General features: G+C 40.7%; 1 protein-coding gene across 1 annotated transcript in view; it reads left to right on the top strand.

Moving 5' to 3' along the window:
- The window catches only part of naa15a (N-alpha-acetyltransferase 15, NatA auxiliary subunit a), an 84,934-nt gene extending 63,597 nt beyond the window's left edge, over positions 1–21,337 (top strand). Inside the window, exons 17-20 of the mRNA XM_080194357.1 lie at positions 4,314–4,412; positions 6,494–6,637; positions 14,184–14,281; positions 19,175–21,337. Of these exons, the coding sequence (XP_080050483.1) occupies positions 4,314–4,412; positions 6,494–6,637; positions 14,184–14,281; positions 19,175–19,375 (542 nt within the window). The 3' untranslated portion in view covers positions 19,376–21,337. The remainder of the gene's footprint in view (positions 1–4,313; positions 4,413–6,493; positions 6,638–14,183; positions 14,282–19,174) is intronic.
- The last annotated feature ends 423 nt before the right edge of the window (positions 21,338–21,760 follow it).

Below are 21,760 nucleotides of genomic sequence, written 5' to 3'. Positions count from 1 at the left end.
ACACAATCCTACCCAGGCCTACCCCCATATCCCTACATACTATACCCTCTAATCTACCTATCCCTGGACACTAAGGGGCAACTTCTTAGCATAGCCAATCAACCTAACCTGCACATCTTGGGACTGTGGGAGGAAACCGGAGCACCCGGAGGAAACCCAAGCAGACACGAGGAGAATGTGCAGACTCCACACAGACAGTGACCCGATCTGGGAATCGAACCCAAGACTCTGGAGCCGTGAAGGAGCAGTGCTAACCACTGTGCTACCGTGCCATCTTTAATCTTACGATTAAAACCAATATCTTTGCTGAGAGGTTTACGGGTATGGTTGGGAGGGTTCAAACTAAATTGGCCAGGGGTTGGGCAGTATCCCAGAGAAGTAGAAGAGAGGAATAAGATACATGTGTAGTAGTAGTGGAGGAAATAGTACTATATTAGATAGGGGCAGACTAAGAATGATCACAAAGAATAAAGGCAAATTTGGAATGCATGTATGTAGATGCAGAAGTGTGTTGAATAAGATTATTGAGCAGCAAGTACAAATTGCATTGGGGAAATTTGATATAGTGGCAGCAATGGAATTGTGGCTTAAACGATGAGGACTGGGTGTTTGAGAAAAGATGTACTGTTTTCAAAAAAGATAGGGAAGGGAAAAAAAGGTGAGGTAGCAGCACTGTTTAGGAGTTGGAAAGGGAGAATGTCCTTGAGGAAGAAAGGACAAAAATCCATTTCATTAGAGTTGAGCAGGAAAAAACAACATCATGATCACACTGCTGGAGGTATTCAGCAGAGCTCCATATCGCGAGAGGAGCAAGTCTTCAAGGAAGCCGCAGAGATGCACAAGAACTGTAGAATGGTGATATTGGGGGGACTTCAATAGTATGTTCTCAGTCCAAATATGAAGGAGGCACTCCTGGATCTGGTACTAAGGAATAAGGTGGCCAGGTGGTCTATAGGTGACACTTTAAGAGTGATCATTGTTCTTGAGGATTAGATTGGTAATGGAGAGCAAAGAACAAGGTTTAGATTAGTAATGGAGGAGAGCGACGAACAATCTAAAGGAGAACTCCTAAATTGAAAGGGGGTAAATGCATTCAGGTGAGAGGGGATCTAGCCAGGGTAAAATGGAACCATTACATGAAAAGCTGTAATTGAACAATGGGTGATCTTTGAGAACATATATCAGGTGCAGGCCAAGTACATGCCAGCAAGAGTCAGCTAACATAATAGTGATAGAACAATCTCCAGTACATGAATAGTAAGTGCATATTAAGAGGTCCCATATCCCCAATTGGGGCAATAAGCAATATATGGTAATAGACTCAGGGCAAGACTAGAATATGTAATGAGCATTTTGTATTGATGCTTACTATGAGGATACTGAGAAAATATAGAAACAAAAATAGTAGTGTAATGGATTGGTTGAAAATTGGTGATATGGGTGTATTGGAAAGGTTGGTAGTGCTTGGAGTGGATAAAGCTCCTTGTCCCAATTGCTTGCAATTCAGGTTGCTGAAGGAAGTGGGAGTTGAAGTAACAGTAGGGCTAAATATGGTGGAAGTGCCAGAGGATTGGAATGGGGAAAATCTGACATCCTTATTAAAGAAAAAGGTGCAAGGACATTCCACATGACTATGGGCCAGGCATTTATCAGGCACAGGTAAGGTTTTAGAGATAGCAGTCAAGGAAAATATTACCAGGCACTTGAAGAGGTGTGCAGATATAATTGAATATTTCCATAAAGTAACAGAACATTGAAGGGATTGCAGTAGATGACGTCTTGGTGGATTTCAAGGAAGTGTTTGACCAACTACCTCAAACTGGTAAACAAAATGATTCAATAGGAGGGAGGACTATTATCAGCCTGGTAATATAAAAAAATTGGCTTAAGGACAGCAAGGAGCAAGTCATGACAGATTTGCTTTTCAGACTGGAGGAAGATAAATAATGGTGTCCCTCAAGATTCAGTGCTAGGACCTTGGAGGTTGGCAGACAGCAAAGCTGATATCAATCAACTATAATAGACATAGATGGGCTGGCAAAACAGTTAGACAAGTGGCAAATGAAATTTAATACAGAAAAGTGTGAGGTGATGCATTTTGGCAAAAGTGACAGGAAGAGGCAATATGGACATGACAGCATAATTCTAAAGAGTGTGCAGGGACAGAAGACACAGGGTGCACTTGTATAGATCTTCAAAGGTTGCAAGGCATCTTGGGCTTCTAAATCCGAGGTTTTTGAGTGTAAAATCAGGGAGGTTATAGAAACAATACAAAATTACAGCTCAGAAACAGGCGTTTTGGCCCTTCCTGTCTGTGCCGAACCATTTTTTTTTTTGCCTAGTCCCACTGATCTGCACTTGGACCATATCCCTCCGCGCCCCTCTCATCCATGAACCCGTCCAAGTTTTTCTCAAATGTTAAAAGTGACCCCCGCATTTACCACTATCCAGCAGCTCATTCCACACTCCCACCACAGTCTGCGTGAAGAAACCCCCCCCCCCCCCCCAATATTCCCTTTAAACTTTCCTCCTTTCACCCTTAACCCATGCCCTCTGGTTTTTTTTTCTCCCCTAGCCTCAGTGGAAAAAGCCTGCTCGCATTCACTCTATCTATACCCATCAAAATCTTACACATCTCTATCAAATCTCCCCTCATTCTTCTACGCTCCAGGGAATAAAGCCCTAACCTATTCAATCTCTCTCTAACTCAGCTTCTCAAGTCCTGGCAACATCCTCGGGAACCTTCCCTGCACTCTTCCAACCTTATTTACATCCTTCCTGTAACTAGGTGACCAAAACTGTACACAACACTCTAAATTTGGCCTCACCAATGCCTTATACAACCTTACCATCACACTCTAACTTTTATACTCGATACTCCGATTTATAAAGGCCAGTGTACCAAAAGCACTCTTTACGACCCTATCCACCTGTGACCTCACCTTATAGGGAATTCTGTACCTGTATTCTGAGATGCCTCTGTTCAACTGTGCTCTTTAGAGTCCTACCATTTAGCCTGTACGTTCTACTTTGGTTTGTCCTTCCAAAGTGCAATACCTCTCACTTATCTGTGTTAAATTCCGTTTGCCATTTTTTCAGCCCATTTTTCTAGTTGGTCCAAATCCCTCTGCAAGCTTTAAACCTTCTTCACTGTCCACTACACCTCCAATCTTTGTATCATCAGCAAATTTGCTGATCCAGTTTACTACATTATCATCCAGATCATTGATGACAAACAATAATGGACCCAACACTGATCCCTGTGGCACACCACTAGTCACAGGCCTCCACTCAGAAGCAATCCTCCACAACCACTCTCTGGCTGCTTCCATTTGAGCCAGTGTCTAATCCAATTTACTACCTCCCCATGTATACCTAGCGACTGAACCTTCCTAACTAACCTCCCATGAGGGACCTTGTCAAGGCCTTGCTGAAATCCAGGTAGACAACATCCACTGCCTTCCCTTCATCCACTTTCCTGGTAACCTCCTTGAAAAACTCTAATTGGTCCAACATGACCTACCACGCACAAAGCCATGTTGACTCTTCCTAATAAGTCCCTTATGTTGGTAAGATGACCAAGCAGAGCATCATGAAGCTATGGTTAGGCTGCAGCTAGTGTTATTATGTCCGGCTCTGATTGTTTTTTAGGGTGAAGTTCCTTAAGAGGATGCAGAGGAGATTTATCAGAATGCTTCCACGGGTGAGGGATGTTAGCTGCAAGTTTAGATTGGGGAAACTGGGTAATTCTCCTTGAAGCTAAGGCGATCAAGGGGAGATTTGGTAGAGGAGTGTTACATTATGACAGGTTTAGATAAAGTAGGCAAGGAAAAAATGACCATTAGTTGACGGTACAAAGACTTGAGGGATACAAATTTAAGGCTTTGGACTAGTGATATAAGAGAAAATGTGAAAAACATTTTAGTGTAGCAAATGTTAATGACCTAAAACTGACTCCTGGGTGCTGGTGACAATGAATTAGGTGGACACAAAGGAAAGAAACTTGCTGGACTATGAGGATAGAATGGGATGATGGTATTGCTGTGCAGGAAGATAGTATGGCCTTACTAGACTGATAAACAGTCCTGCTTATCTCCTCTGGTGCTATTTAACAAAAACCATGGTGTTTCCCAGTGTCCTGCTCAGTGAAAATTGGCCACTTTGCTTACATAAACACTGAGACTGCACTTCAAAGAGCAATCCATTAGTGGTAAGGAAGCTCCGGGGAGAGACAACATGACGATATGTATGTATGTATTTTTTCTTAATTTTTCTTTCTAACAATGTGCCATTTCATTTTATTGTTTTTGTAGAGAAATTCCTTCTGATGTTGCAGTCAGTCAAAAGAGCTTTTGCCATTGATCCCGACAACCCTTGGCTCCATGAGTGTTTGTTTCGGTTCTTCAAAGCTGGTATGAACTACTATAATCTGCAGTTTGGATGAAAGTGTTGACCTGAGCATAATTGCCAGTTAGCTGCTTCCTAACCAAGTTTTAGCTCCCCTTTGTGATCACTCTTGCACGCATTAGGAAGCCATCTTTCCATTTTGGCTTTGAACATTCTATTGATTATTAAATCAGCTTGCTGATTACAAGTAAGAAATGCTACAAGCACTGTTGGCAAAAGTTGTAACTGTTTATGCACATTTTTCCACTTTGCTTAATCACCCATAATGGACAATATTCTTAAATATGGCACTACATTTTAATACAAAGGCAGTTTTGTTTCTTGAAAACATTTTGTATCAATAAATATATTGTGCTCTAATGCATAGATTTAGTACACTGGTAGCTTGACCTCCTCTCTCACATTGACTTTCTGATTTAATTTCCAAAAAATGAGCAGAGTTTAGGTGCTTCCTGAGAGGTGGTTAAAATTGTTACCTTGAGTCCTGTGGGAGAAAACTGTTGGCTGTCAGGAGACTGGAAATTTTTTTGCAAGAAATGTGGAGATTGCTCTTAATTTAGTGTTGATTTGCAACAAAGGGTCTCAGTTCTCTTTGCCAAGTTCGGTAAATCTCCAAACTTTTGACCTCTACAGCCTCAAAGAACAAGGGTGGCAGGTGCTTGGGAACACTGCAAGTTGCCTTCCATCCTGACTTGGAAATATATCACCATTCCTTCTGACTACTGCTGAATCAAATTCCTGGTATTCCAATCCTAACAGCAGTGTGGCTGCACCTACACCATGTGGCCTGTGGCAGTTCAAGAAGGCAGCTCCCTGCCACCTTCTCAAAGACAGTTAGAGATGGGCAGTAAGTGCTGGCCTTGCCAGTGACACATCCTTTGACAAAATGATAAATTCATAAACAAGAAAGGACATTGTTTTGACACTTAAAATCGTGCTTGAAGAAGCTTGAAGCACTGTTTAAAAATAAATTTCCCATTGAGCTCATCAATCTTGTATGTCATACCACAGACTAATCAGATGCTTTGCATCCACCCTCCACTTTCTTTTTTTGAAATCGGTTTTGTACATTGCTAAAATCACCATATTGATGAATGTATTATTGAAGCAAACGTAAAATATTCTGGCAAACAATGTGCTAGATATTTGATTTATTATTACATGTATTAGTATACAGTGAAAAGTATTGTTTCTTGCATGCTATATAGACAAAGCATACTGTTCATAGAAAAGGAAGAAGTGCAGAATGTAGTGTTACCGCCATAGCTAGGGTATAGAGAAAGATCAACTTAATGCAAGGTAGGTCCAGTCAAAAGTCTGACAGCAGGGAAGAAGCTGTTCTTGAGTCGGTTGTTACCTGACATCAGACCTTTGTATCTTTTTCCAACAGAAGATGGAAGAGTGTATGTCTGTGTGTGGCGTGTCCTTAATTATGCTGGCTGTTTTTCCAAGGCAGCAGGAAGTGTAGACAGTGTCAATGGATAGGAGGCTGATTTGTGTGATTGGTCCACATTTGCAAACTTTTGTAGCTTCTTGCAGTGTTGGACAGATCAGGACAAGCTGTGATGCAGTCAGAAAGAATGCGTTTTATGGCACATCTGTAAAAGTTGGTGAAAGTCATGGCTGATGTGCGAAATTTCCTTAGCCTTCTGAGACAGTAGAGGCGTTGTTGGGCTTTCTTAACTGTAGTGTTGACATGGGGGGACCAGGACAGGTTGGTGATCTGGACACCTAAAGACTTGAATTTCTCAACCATTTCTACTTCGTCTCCATTGATTTTGACAGGGGCATGTTCTCCACAATGCTTCCTGAAGTCGATAACAATCTTTCGTTTTGTTGACATTGAGGGAGGGATTATTGCCTTCACACGAGTTCACCAGATTCTGTCTCTTTCCTGTACTCTGTCTCATCATTTTTTGAGAATAGATAGTCATCATATTAAATTCAACAAAAATTGATATGTTGGCATGAATTAAAATTGTATGGTGAGTTGTTGTGAAACATAATCTTTCTGATTTAAAATGTTTATAGTTGAAAAGTATGCATATACATGTAAATAACCAACCCATTTCTTTTACTGTTCCAGTATCCGAGAGTAAAAATGTGCCTGATGCTGTTCAAACAGTGCTGACGCAGCAAATGAGCAGGTTGTTTGGAGACACAAATCCAAAGAGTTTTAATGAGGCTTTCTTAAGCAAGCACTTGAACTCAATTCCACACAGGTTAGCTGGTAAGTGAAAGTAAATTTGTTATTGAATCTGTGTATCGCGTCGATAACAGGATTGATTGTAATTACTACATTTAACATGGTTTCAGTTGCAGAAGAAAATTTTTTTTAATCACTCAAATATTGTTGCACATAATGAGTTAGCAATGACATGTAAAGTGAAAGCAGATTCACACCTTTTCATGTGTTAATATATGCAAAAATATTTGCTGTTAACATAAATCCCTTCCCCTTTCAACCTCTCAAACCCCCAATTCTTTATAAAGATGCTGACTCTTCAAAGCAATTCCATCTATTACCAACAATTCTGCTTTCTTTTTCAAGTGCTGGCTCTTGCACAAATGTTCTCCTGATCCAGTCCATGTCCACACTAACATCCTGTTTCACCCAACCTTCTGTTAGTGTGTGCGTAAGTTTCCCCGTCCCACCTCCTGCTGTCTTTCTTTGAATTCATTGACACGGAAATCAATTTTAAAATTCCCAACAGTTCTCATGTTTGTGCTAACTCAGCACAGACCATAAATCCAATCTGCGACATTCTAGGCACACTTGTGTGCCATATCGGACTTGGAAATGTTAATAGGAACATTTTATTGACACTCATGAAGTCTGCATTCATTTTTAGTCTGACATTACTAGTTCCTGACTATTGTCTTTATAAAAAATATATATTCAAATCTCTTATGCACCTATAAACTAATTTCTTGTCTGTTTGCAGCTTCTTCTAAATGGGCAATGTAATCAAAATTAGTCATTCGCTGCAAAAAAGAGACATATAGTGGTTTTATTGCAAAAGTGGTTCATCTGAGCGTTTTTGAGGAAAGCTCCATTAATGGAGTTTAAACCAGGTCGTCACTACATTTACTGCCAGCTATAAAAGGTAACAAACTGGAAATAACGAGACTGGATATATTTTTTAAAAATAGTGCTTCCAGTTTGTCCAGTGAAAGATTCCAAAACTCCCCATAAACAAAGCAGTTTTAATCATGGAAACATATGAATTGATCCTCTTATTGTAGCTCCTTTAAAACCATTGCAATTATCGAATGGTACCTTTGGTCAAAATAGTTGTGGAGAAATTATGCATATAGATCAACAATTTTTGTTTGTAATTTCATGTGAGCAAAGTCTGTTAAGTTCTCCCTTTGGATATGTCAGTTGAGCTTTATCTGCTTCTATTTGAAAATAGGTGTTTGCATACAGACTGTGTACTTGTTCCAACACTAGTTCTGTATAATTTTGAGTTTATTTTTAATCCTTGGTGCCTGTAGAAAGCTTTTAGCTTGCATTTGGTACTTCATTTAATGTGGTTAGATCATAGAATCCTACAGTGCTGAAGGAGGCCATTTGGCCCATCAAGTCTGCACTGACCACATCCCACCCAGGCCCTATCCTGGTAACCTCAAGTTTACCCTGCTGATGCCCCTGACACTAAGGAGCAATTTAGCATGGTCAGTCCACCTAACCCGCACGTCTTTGGATTGTGGGAGGAAACCGGATGCTTATCTAATGAGAAATTGCGTAGGAGCGACTGTCCTATGGGGCCTTGAAATTATTTTGTTCTGCAAATTTCTAGGAGTTAAATGCCAGTGGTTCTGCTATGCTGCACAGGCTTGCAACAGCACCAAATTTCCTCTGCAGGCAATGTTTGAAAGATAATTAAAAAGACAACAACCTCAAACTGTTAGAAGGAACCTTGGTAAATGGCACTTTTTGTTGTGTATGTTCAAGGAGTAATTCGAACACTTACAAATAAAATACTAGTCCTTGCATTGAGTGTTAATCACAACGATACCTGCTAAATAGGTATTTAAATATTGTATTGGCAGTCACGAAGAAGTAGTAATCTTAAGGAAAGACTCATAAACTGCATTTTTTTTGTGTAATGAAGATGCATTACTTTTGTGTTGTGACCAAGTAGTGGTATTACATATAGTGAAAGTGTGCACATATAGTTACGTGTGAAGTAGCACAGTGACTGTTAGTGGATTGGTAATCCAAAAGCCTGGACTAATGATCTAAAGATATGAGCTCAAATCCCAGCCTGGCAGTTGGTGAATTTAACTTCAGTTAAATAAATCTGGAATAAAAAAGGCAGTATAGCCATTATGAAACTCCTAGATTGTTGTTAAACCCCCCAGCTGATTCATTAATGTCATTTAGTGAAGGACTTCTGCCATCCTTACTCAGTTGTGCCTGTGTGCAACTCTGCTCTGGTCAAAATGTGACACCGGGTCCATTACAATGTGGTTGGCCTTTAACTGTCCTCTAAAATAGCGGAGTAAATAGCCTAATCTGGTGTTTCAAAAAGCTACAAGAAAGCTATGAATAAAACTGGATGGACCAACTGGTGCAGGCATGTCAGCCCTGACAACCCTGCAAAGTCTTCCTCAGGAACAATAGGAATTTGTGCCAAAACTGGGGGAGCTACCCTACGGACTGAATAAGAACAGCCTGACATTGGCTGTAAGGTGTGATAAAGTGAATATGACAGTATCCCAGACTTGTACTATCTATGTGCCATCCCACCAGCAAGCCAGGTCTATCAGAGTGGTGGCACTGCGGTATACAGATAGCAGGGAGTGATTCTCACTGTCCTTAACATTGACTTCAGACTACATGAAATCTTGTCTACCTCGCTTGGAAGACCACTTGGAGGATGCATTGATGGTAGAAAAGGAACAATATATTCTGGGTGGAGGATTTCAGTGTCAGTCGTTAAACATCGTTTGGTAATACTACTCCCGATTGACTCAAGAAATTGTTTGCCAAAATAGACCTGTATAAGATGCAAAGAGAACAAGCACTAAGGAAAAACCTACCTAAACTCCGCAGTGGTTAAAAACGAATACTACACAGTGCTCGTGGAGAGACAATCTTGTCTTTGCATTTCACCATTCTATTATGTTATATGACACTACTGTGCTAAATAGGTATTTAAATATTATTGTGTTGGCAGTCACTAAGAAGCGGTAATCTTAAGATTCATAAACTGCATTTTGTGTAATGAAAATGCATTACTTTGTATTGTGACCAAGTAGTGGTATTACCTATAGTGAAAATGTGCACATATAGTTACAGATTCAGAACAGATCTAGCAGCTTCAAGCTGGGCATTTGAGGTGTTGTGGGCCATCAATGGCAACAGAATTGTTCTTGATGACAGTGGCCACACGGCATATTGCTCACCCTATCGCTGCTATGAATCCTGCGCATTAACGCAGCTTCAATGAGAAGCGTAGAACAGCATGTTGGAAGCAGCACCAGTTGTACCTAACCAAATGCCAACCTGGTTAAGCTGCAAGGCTCTGACAAAAGATCATCCTGACTCAAAATGTTGCCTGTATTCTCTCTCCACAGATGCTGTCAAGCCTGCTGAGATTTTCCACTATTTTCTGTTTTCATTTTAGATTCCAGCATCCACAGCATTTTGCTTTTATATTAAACTGCCTTGTAGGATTGTGTGTATGTTAAAGAGCAGCTTGTGGTTGATACAAGGATCCCATAATTAATGAATCAAAGTACTGTGTACAGTACGGTACCTGTGTACAGTTTTGGTCTCACTTGAAAAAGGATATACTAGAGGGGGTGCAGAGGAGATTCATTAGGTTGATTCTGGAGTTGAGGGTTGGCTTATGAGGAGAGACTGAGTAGACTGGGGCTATACTCATCAGAATTCAGAAGAATGACGGAAGATCTTATAGAAACATAAGATTATGAAGGGAATAGATAAGTTAGAAGCAGAGAAGTTGTTTCCACTGGCAGGTGAAACTAGAACTAGGGGCATGGCCTCAAAATAAGGGGAAACAGATTTAGAACTGAGTTGAGGAGGAACTCCTTCACATAAAGGGCTGTGAATCTGTGGAATTCCTGCCCAGTGAAGCAGTTGAAGCTACCTCATTGAATGTTTTTAAGGCGAGGATAGATACATTTTTGAACAGTAAAGGAATCAAGGGTTATGGTGAGCTGGTGGGTAAGTGGCGCTGAATCCACAAAAAGATCAGCCATGATCTTATTGAATGGCGAAGCAGGCTCGAGGGGCCAGGTGGCCTACTCCTGCTCCTAGTTCTTCTGTTCAAAGCAAAACACTGCAGTCCTGCCACATCCCAGTAGTGCATGGTAGTGGACAAATAAACATAAGATTATGAAGGGAATGCACATCCCATTCTTCAGAGATAGAACCCAGTATGTGAGTGAAAAACACAAGACTGATGCATTTACAATCATCAGCCAGAATTGCAGGGTGGATGATTCATCTCTACCTACTCCTGAAATCCCCAGCATCACAGGAGTCCGGCTTCAGCTAATTTGATTAATTCCCAAGTTCTAATGAGAAATTGAGCACACTTGAAACAGCAAAGGCTTTATGGGTTACAGCAACATTCTGACTCTAGCACTGAAGGTTTGTGCTGCAGAACCAATGATGCATCTAGATGAGCTGTTCCATTTCCAACGCTGGCAACTCCACACCATTTGTTACAGCCAGCCCCAGGTGAGGTTCCCCACAAGGTTATTGATCCAGGTGAGACTACTCAATTTTTCACCATCTGAATGGGATAGCCCCGTATTGTTCCAAATGCTGGTGAGGAGGGCTAGCTCTGTCTTTATTCAACCCAACTTCTGGCAGCAACAAAGGTTTAATCAAATAAAGTTCCTTTTCCATTGGATACCTTTTCCAGACCCAACAGATATGTTTAAAAAGGAGCCAATTTAATCACACTTTAAGATGACTAAGTTTACTAACTACTAGAAAGGCATGGAGAAAGGGTAAAACATATACTTTGAATCCAAAAGTCATATAAATAAAAAGTTATAGTCCTTGTTATGCGAGGAGTAGATGATGACAAGTATAGTCGTTACAAATTGATTTCAGTGTTGTTGACTTTTGCAGGTGGGTAGATGATTCTTCAATTCAGGTGCTTTGTGGTTTGGTGGAGATATCCCAGCTTTGATCCTTTTTCGATGGCTGACTTCCACAGCCAAAGTTTTTAGATATTCCTGCAAAAGATGGCTATTTCCCTTTTTGTCAGGGTACTGCTTCTGACACGTTCAGTGTGGAAAACTTTAAAGTTGGCTTTCTTCACAGCATGTGCATACAGACTGACAGGGCAGACAGACCATGGGGCAGCGCTCTCAGCTAACCTTTAATGCCTGTCTTGTATATTCCAACTGCAAACCTGGAATACACTAGTCAATCTAGATAATTACACCCAGGATCTTCCAGATGGGATAGCAGTTATGTTCCTTTGTCTTTACTGGGACTGTAGGCTGTTTTTGGATTGTTTTTGAAGTACCTTGCATTGGAAACACCAAGAGGTTCTGTTGCCCCTTAAAGAAACACCCTGCAGCCATTCCAGTCAGTGGCTATTCTGTCATCTTCAAGGTTTGAGTCCCTTTTAAAAATGTAAAACTTGGATCTTTTTTAAATTCAATATTTGTGTGTAATTCCAGGGATTTTTTCTCCATTATCGGCACAGTACAGCTAAAACACTGCAATTGTAGGGTAATGTTGTTTGTCTACAAAATATCAGGCAAATACAAACATGTGCCACATCAGGCTACTTTTAATCATCAGTTAAGTGGCAGAGGTGCTATTAGCAATGCAATCAAGTGATAATGCTCACTGTTGCTCATCTTGGGTTCTAACAGAACCCATGTGCTCCAGACCTCATGTTTAGCCTTGATCTAAACATGGATAAAAGAGCTGATCGCCAGAGGCGAGATGTGTCTGACTGCTCTCAAAATCAAGGCAGTATTTGACCAAGGGTGGCATTAAGGAACCCTTGTAGTCTTTGGGAATTCAGGAAATTGCTCCACTGGCTAGAGTCATACCCAGCACAATGAAAAATGGTTGTTATTGGAGGCCAATCATTCTCAGCCCCAGAATATCACTGTAGGAGTTGCATGGGCTAGTCTGCTAGACACAACCATCTTGAGTTGTTTCATCAATGATCTTCCTTGCATCGTAAGGTCAGATGAGATGTTCACTGATAACTGCAGTTTTCAGTTCTGTCGTAACCCCTCATAATGAAACAGTAGTGCCTGCATTCAGCAACAGTAGATAAATGGCATCTGGCATCTGTTCGGGTACACTGAGGGAGAATTTAGAATGGCCAGTTCACCTAACCAGCGTGTCATTGCACTGTGGCATCTGGAGGAAACCCATGCAGACACGGAGAGAAAAGTGCAGATTCCGCACACAGTGACCCAAGCCGGGAATCAAACCTGGGTCCTTGGCGCTGTGAGGCCCCATGGCTGCAAGTACTGATCAGAGGTGACCCTCAGTTAGGGATGGGAAATAAATGCTTGTCTTGCTTGCAATGCCCTAATCCTATGAATGAGTAAATAAAGATGTGTTGGTTAGGTGCATAGGCAATGCTAAATTCTCCCAGGGTATACCTGAACAGGTGCCGGAGTGTGACGACTAGAGGATTTTCAGAGTAATTTCATTGCAATATTAATGTAAATCTACTTGTGACAAATAAATTAACTTTAACTTTAAAGTTATCAGGGATGCAGTGGAAAGCTGAAAAAAATTGCAGTTGCCTTGTGCTTCAATTTTCCAATAATCCCCCTTCAATCTTTCACTATTATCTAGGTGTATTTTAATATCAACCTCACTTTACAAACTTTGTGAATCTGTATGGTTATTAGCATCTTGCTTTTTCTCCATACATTAAGTTCCATGTGGGCAATTGCCTCAATAGGGAACTGTGATGAAACAATTGGCCTTTTTTCAAAGAGCTGTACAAATGTCTGGCAGTGTGCTTTGCTGATCAGAGAGTTGGGCTGTAGTAATTGAATTCTCCACCAGAGATCATTGGTCCTGATGTGGCTTGCAAAGCAGCAGGCCTGAGTTGAATGGGGAGATTTGGAGGAAATTATGGCTTTGTGGCTGTGTCACTAGAGCAGTAAGAAGCCCAGGTTGATGCTCTGAGGACACGGATTTAAATCCCTCTGGCATCTGGTGGAATTTAAGTTAAATTAATGAAATGTGGAATTGGAAGCTAGTCTCAGTAATGGTGGCCATGGCAAACCAATCTGGTTCATTAATCCTTAACTGGTCTGGCCTACATTTGACTCCAGGCGCTCAACAATGTGGTTGACTCTTAATTGCCCTCTGAAATGGCCTGGCAAGTCGAGGGAAATTAAGGATGGGCATCAAATGCTGGCTTTTCCAGCGATGCCCAATCCATGGAGGAACAAAATAGTCATCAAATGTTGTATGACTTGTCCAACCTTAAGCAATCTGAATATTTTTATTCAGAGATTTTCTTTAGAGAGTGAGATTCGAATACATTATGGAAGGAGTAAGTTTGTCAGTCTGGGTTCAATGTTATGGTCAATTTATTTGATCTCTGTAGACCAAGTAATGTACAACGTCATGGGAAGGGCATTCATTTCTTAAAGAAAACTAACCTAAAAGTTCAACGAATAGCTTTTGAAATCTTGACTTTGGGTTTATGCCCTTTTATTCCAGTCTTCCAAATTGCACCTATCGTTTGTTTTCCCCCACAGGATTATATAAAACCATTTTTATTCTTTTACAGCTGCCAAAATGATGTACTACAATGATCCTTCCAGTCAAAAAAGGGCTGTGGAGTTAGCTACAGGACTTGATGAATTTCTAGACAAGAGAGGCATCCAGGTGAGATTTATTGTTTAAGAAACAAATTCCCATTTTTCTCTCCTTGCAGGCCCCTTATCTCACATGCTTCAGTCAGTGGAAAGAAATGGCCTACTTTTAATCTGCAGTGACTGATGATTAAGGCTGTCCCACCCTCTGGCTGCAGGATGCAACATAGTTGAGAGGTTTGCAAGGTGAGAAAACTTGAGGGGTTGACTAGAACATTGTTTTAGTGCTACTATACCCTGCACAAATATGTCTGGATCATGGATTTATTGGTTGTTATTGGAGGCAAGCAGCTATATGTGAATGGTCTGAGGGTGACTCAGTAGCTTTACTCCATCGCAGTGAGCCAGGTCTTTCTGCAATGTTTGGAAAATAGGCTTTTAGTGAGTTTTTGTTTGTTTTTGTGTGTATTTGTTTAGAAATAAGCTTCCACACCCCTTGACCTACATGGACCAAGATTGAAAATGGAACTGCAAACAAATAACACAAACTCATCTCCTTAAAGTTTGTGCTGCAATATTAAATAATTATTTGTTCTCCTGCTCCTCTGAATAGAATTAAGCAGCATTTAGCAGAGTGTATATGGTAAAATTAAATTTTAGTGATCACCATTTGTAGTGATTATTCAAGTGTCCTTGGGTGAGTTGTCTGTATGTTATAGTCCATATATACTTTTGTAATTGTGTTCATTGCTGATCAAATTTGGATGTATTGATGGATTGTTTAAATACTTTTCTTAGACTGAAGCTTTAGTAATGCTAATCTATGGCAAAAAGGGAACAGATTACAATAGAAAATAGGAATTTGCCGCAAAAGGACTTGCATCTTCTAACTGAAGTTTAAATTTGCTCCTTTTAGAATATATTGGTCCCTAACTCCCTGGACAGATTTTGGGCGGGGGGGCGGGATCGCAAAGTTGCGCTGAAGAAACCATCTGGGAAGTTCCTAGGTTAGGGTTGTCCAGAAGCACTAACTTCCCCAGGACAATTGTACTGTTTTGGGAATCATTAGATAAAGCAGTTTGAATTGTCAACTCTGGATGGTTCTGCCAGTGTTATGCTAATAGCTACTTTAAAAGAATTAGAAGAAATAAAAACACTGCTAACTCCGGTATAACTATTTTTAAATGCCCAGCATGGGTGACACCACCACCACCACAAGGCCCCCACCCCCCGAACCTGATCCCTGGACCCAACCCCTCACCGACCTGACCACGTGTGTGCACATGCTCCCCAATGCCCCAGGTTGTATCAGGTGTCCCAACCCGCATCCCCTACATCCCATTCACTCGACACAGGTACTTACCTTCTTCCTGACCCAGTTTTCAATGAGACGTAACACACGTACTTTATGGCAACTAGTATTGTTTTAAAAAGGGGATATGCACTCCTTCATGTTGCTCCTTTTATACTGCACTGCTGGAACCGGGGACAAGCTTCATTGCCTGCATCTCACCCGGCCTGAATCAGGAAGATGGGGTGGGACAGGTTCTTAAGAATTTAAGCGCAGGTAAGTCGGTTATAAGTGGTAATCTGCCATGATTGCCACTCTGAGAAAGTTATGACCCACTGAAGCTCACAGAAGTTAGAGGAAAGAAAATTACAGCACAGGAACAGGCCCTTTGGCCCTCCAAGACTGCACCGACCATGCTGCCCGACTTAACTAAAACCCCCTACCCTTCCAGGGACCATATCCCTCCATTCCCATCCTATTTATATACCTGTCAAGACGCCCCTTAAACCTGTGCCCCCTAGTAATTGACTCTTCCACCCTGGGGAAAAGCCTCTGACTATCCACTCTGTCCGTGCCTCTGAATCTTTAGACTTCTATCAGAAGTGTAAAAATTACCTAGTTCATTAGTGCTACTTCTGTTTGCCCATAATTAGTTCTCTCTCTGATACTAGCTGAGTACGGGGAAGAGAAAAAGAGTACAACAACTGGAAACTAAAAAGTCAAGACCAATGGATGGATTGAACTTTCTGGCCTTAAGTGAAATTGGGGGATTTTTAATCCTGAGAGCCAGCTTTTTATTTTAAATTCTGTTATCTTGAATTTGGTGGCAGTCAGCTATAATCAACTGTGGAGCTGCTTCATTTTATTATAGTCAAAGTCCTGCTGCATGGATTCTATCATGTAGCTTCTTAATGTGTCATTTATACAACAAATTGCCTGGAATGGGGCATGACTTACTAATATGTATAATTACAATTTAGACACAGATTGAGTCAAAAGAAGCATGCTTCAGTGCAAGTTAAGTTATTTCACTAGCTCATTGAACAGTTATTTTGGTTCTGGAGTGGGCCTTATCTGTTAATCAAGCTAAGAACCATTCCAACTGAGAAGGTTCTAGGATTTGATCATTAGGTTGCTAAATTCATTGACTGTATGGTAATTGCCCTCTCTTCACCAGGATGATGACTAGGATGGTGCATTTAAGCTATAGGGAGAGACTGAATAGGCTTGATCATTTTCTCTAGAGAAGGCTGAGGGGGGCGTGATTTAAGGTGTATGAGATTGAGCGGGAAGCATGAATAGGAAGCAGCTGTTCCCCTTGGTTGAGGGGTCAGTCACGAGGGGATAGAGTTCAAGGGTAAGGGGCAGGAGATTCAGAAGGGATTTTAGAATTTCTTTACACTCAGAGGCTGGTAATAATCTGAAATACACTGCCTGGGAAGACAGTGGAAGCTGAAAACCTTACAGCCATTAAAAAGTATTGGATGAGCACTTGAAATATAACATTCAAGGATATGGGACAAGTGCTGGAAAATGGTATTCGTGGGACTTTAGTGGTAGTTATTGTCAGTGCAGACTTGACTTTTCTGTGCTGTACACTATGACGCTATGTAGTCCTCTCCAAGAGAGGAGAGAAATCAAAGTCTCTGTTCCAAATTACTATCCTGTGACCTCCTGCAGGATGTATCAGGTAAGCATCAGGAATGATAGTTGTATCATCCTACAGCATTCTGCTGTTATGGTCCATGTAGAGCAAGGTAATAGTTGCAATAACGTAGATCTGGCACTCAAATTATAGATCAGCACAAGTGCCTTCAGGAGAAAGCGCATTTAAAAAGTGAAAAAAACTTGGTTTCTATTGGTTACTTTGAGGATTTTTAGTCTCTGTTTAGCTCATTTTGATTGCTACTTTAGGGTTTTGCAAAAGGACTTGGGATAAACCTATTGCTCTCACCAAAGTAAGTACGTTCTGTTAAGTCCCTCGTTATTTTGGGAAGGAACCTTTTCAGTCGATCAGTTTTCCAAACTCTGGCAAATCACTCGAGGGCTATTTACCCAATTCTCTCAGCTTCTCCCCCTCCCCCCCGCCACCCTTTATTTTTGCCAAGTTCATTTTGAGATTGCAAACTGAGAATTTTAGCAGATCTGTTGCATAATCTAATGCAAACGTAGACAAGACACAGTTCATGGGAGTGATTGTATATTTTGCTGCACTAACTCTTTAGCCAGGAAATTCCAGTGACACCCGATCTGCGGGATCCCAGCGCCGGATTTCTGGCAGCATCAGCTCCGCACCGGAAATCAGTGGGAGCTGCATAAATTATTTAAATACACATTTATATACACTTTAAATAATTTAACAGAACCCAGGACTAAAGTTTCTGGGCCTGTTAGTATCTCCCCCTGACAGATTGTTGCACGCACAGTGACTCGTCCAGTGCTATGCTGTTGGCCTCTCCAGTGGGAATAGGCCCCACCCACAGATTTCTGGAGTGAATCCTGTTTGGGCACTCTGCAATGCTCAGTGTGTGGAAGATTCTTCTCTAAACTCCCACTGAAAGAAATAGTATGATTTACTCCAGTTTTTTCACAAAGTCGAAATTTAGAATTTTTGAGAGTTCTGGCTCCATGTCTCTGGTGCAGGATGTGTGCCAATACGACAGAAGGAGTTCATATCCAAAGAAAACTTATAAAAAATAACTTTTCTCATGGCATTTGGGGTACCTAATTGTTGGCACTCGAATGCTGATTTTCACCAGTGAAACCATCACTTGTCAAAGCCATCTGTAATGCATACACAGACACCAGTACTCTTCTCAGAGAAAAATACCAGTTATCCCTTTTTTTTGAGGCACTCCAAGTACCAACACTAGCAGGGCTGTGAAAGAGTTGCTTTAGCCACTCAACTTTTCATTGTCAAATTACTCCATTTTCTTTGGGAATTTTGACTTGGAAAAGAGTCTTCCATTTCAGCGATTTCTTTGGGCCTCAGCATGTGGAAGTGGAAAAGGTGCTCGCTCATCAGTAATAAGTGCAGTCATCAAAATTGACCTTTGTTTTCCTCTAGCCTTACCTAATTCAGTTAGCTTTTTTTGTGGGTTTTGAACTCCCTCTGTCAGATATGCAACAAAATCTTTGGGCTAGATGGACTGTGTCCCCACTTATGAAAAGTTTTCCCTGACTGGATAGATGGCAAATGTTTCATGTGATCTGAGTTGCTTTACATTTTTTATCATTTCTCTGCTATAAAATTAGGTGAGAGCCAAGATGAACCTTATTCAATTGGTTGCTTGCTTAGACATTTTCTGGGGTGCTAATTAACATGTGGAAAAGATTGCTTCCTTTTCCTGGACAAGATCAGTTATAAAGATCTCCAACGTGGCAGAGATCACTTTGTTCTACTTAGACTGCAAACTTCCTGGTGTATAATATGCCACAGAATGTATTTGTTCCCTAAGGTACCCTTCCATTAAAAAACAAGAGTAGCCATATGTTTAAAATGATATCTGTTATTACCAGGGTCTTAAGTAAATGTACATTAATGCTAACTGTAGCTACATAGAGTATATAAACTCATGATTGGTGGTGCTGTTCTGCTGGTTTGTCAAAATTTGATTTAATATACAAACAGCTGCAATTTTGACAACACTGACCTGTCTTTCTTTTTGATTTCAGATTTGTGTGAAGGTGCTGGAAGCTGTACGGGATGGTAGTCTGGGAGTCTGTAAAGAAACAGCTGAAACCTACAGAGCACAGTGTCACAAGATTTTTCCCTACGCTTTAGCATTCATGCCTCCTGGATATGAAGATGATGTAAAGATCACAGTGAATGGGGATAGTGCTACCGAGCCTGAGGAACTGGCCAATGAGATCTGAATGAAGGCGGTGACTGAAGTGAACACATTTTTGTTGCATACCTCTGATGTCAGCTCCCCACTCTTCTCGACAGGATCTGTAAATATGTGTCAGGGTTTCATAAATGCTTACAGAGCACAGACTTTCAGAATTGGAGGTCTTTTTTTTTATCCTGCTGACTTCAGAAAAAATTATCTGAAATTTTGGAGGCGACTTCTGTACTTGTTTGTGAACCCCCTTTTGAGTGAGAAGGTGACATCAATTGAATGCACTCAACACCCTTCTTGCAATTGGCTTCCCGGGTTTTTAATGTAATTTCTAAAGAATATTGAGAGCTATTTAAAAAGTTGGGTGTGACACAAAAATGTAGCCTAATCATTACTGTCTTGAGATTGTGACCGTCAGCAGAATGTTGCCCTAGCACTGGATCCTCTAAGCACAAACTTTGTCAGGGCAGCAGTGTCTGACAGAAAATGAATGGAAACTACATGCAGACCACAGGAAAAACCTTATGTAAATTGTGATGTACAGATTAATGTACCCGGTTTAAAAAAAACGTGTTAAAGAGGGAAAGGTATTTGGAACTGAAGACTGAGTTGGGGTGGGTGGGGGGAAAAAAAGGAAGAGGAAGAATTAGGGCATGTACTGACCATCATTTCTAAATTGAGATTTTCTAACAAACACACAAGTTTAGTAGATCACCAGCTGCATTAAGGAACAGTTCTGAGTCTTGTGTTTCCCCCATTGCTGCTTATTGACGACCTGAAGTAGCACACTTAGGTAGTCAGCGAACAGTTATTACTTTTTTTTTAATCCTGAAGATTGAGTGAAGTTGGAAGTGTTTGATAAACTTGGTTTCATGTTCTCGTTTAGAGGACTGGTCTTGGACTCAGTGCTGTTTTGTTAATGCAGATGCAGATTGTCATCAGTAACTACCTGACAGATTATGTAGAAAATTATATATTGATCATTTGAATACCGGTTTTTCCCTCCATGTAATGTCAATTATAGTACTTGAAGCCCAGCATTTCTAAGGATATTTCTTGCTCTGCAGTTTTACGCATGCCCCAGACTTTGTATGTTTTTAAAAGGGGCCCAGAATTTTTGGAAAAAAAAAACAGATTTGCTTCTTTATTTCTGCAGTTACAATTAATTCCCATGGTTCTAAAATGCAAAAGGTACCAAATATACAATGCAATAAACAGTTTTTTTGAAAATTGTTCCAACTGGGGTATTTATTAACATGGTTTTATTTTGCAGATTTCGGTTTCCAGGAGGTTTATTTAAAAATAATATGCCCCAGCATTTTGATTCTAAAGCACTGTCTGTTACTTATGAAGAAAGTGTGATTTGCTCCCTGTTTAATTGATTTTACTTGTAAACAACTTGTTTGTAATCGGTCTGTCCTAATCCCAGCTGGTTATCTAAGAAACGTACATTTCAGAGAAGTTGAATCTGAGGTTGTGAATTCTTATGTTACTGACTTGACGTTTTGGCTACACAAACCAAGTAAAAAGACTGCACAATGTTCCATTTTAATGTTGCAGGGCTTTTGTGTGTTTTTTTTTCCTGACCACACTTGAAGCAGTTCAGGCTGAAGGCTGAGGGTACTGTGTACATCATCCAAATAATGCAGCTGTGGGCCTGTCAAGAGAGCTTCCTAGGTTGGTGTGAATGATGGACTTCTTCATTGGTTCACAAGCTAGGATTATCAGTGGGTCTACATCAGTATGATCATTTTGACCCTGAACTCTTGTTAGGATTTGGTTTTGATCACTGAGGTTTTTTGTGTTCATGTCTTAAAACCATTTCAGCACTGAGCCTTGTCTAGGGTTTTATTTTCCATTGTCTGAGATCCATCCAGCACACAGGGTACTGATACAACGTATGAAATGTAAAATTTTACATTTGTTTATGTGGTTAGTTCCATTTTAACCGCAATGGTTGTATTCAGCATCAAATAAACTGGTAGTGTTTGTGTCATGTTTGTCATAAGTCTTAATGCTAGAATCCACTCTTCATGCGTTTATCTGCATTCACTTTGCTACAACTGGGGATCCTTTTAAGTTGGCAGATAACTAAACCATTTCTGCTTTCTTTGGAAAGTGTGGATGTGCACATTTCCATACTGTTGAGAACAGATCAAGTAATAGGCACGTGGATGTGTACGAGTATCACTTCAGCTATAAATCGGCAGGAAGCGAGCAGAAACGATGGGTCTTTTCATGGTCTATTCACAGTTGAGTTCAGGTTAGCCTGCTAGAATGATGCACCACTCACTAAAGTCGCTTTGGTTTGGAGTGGGGGATTACAATTGAGCTGTTGCCTTGGGAGAAAACAAAACTAATATCTGCTAGGGTCAGGCAGTTTCTGCTTATGGTTCTCTAAGGAACAATGCTAATGTCG

This window comes from Carcharhinus amblyrhynchos, chromosome 1, assembly GCF_965287045.1.
Source record: "Carcharhinus amblyrhynchos chromosome 1, sCarAmb.v2.hapA, whole genome shotgun sequence".
Taxonomy (NCBI): Eukaryota; Metazoa; Chordata; class Chondrichthyes; order Carcharhiniformes; family Carcharhinidae; genus Carcharhinus; species Carcharhinus amblyrhynchos.
The sequence above is the reverse complement of the archived record's forward strand: the minus strand, read 5'-3'. Positions and strand labels throughout refer to the sequence as shown.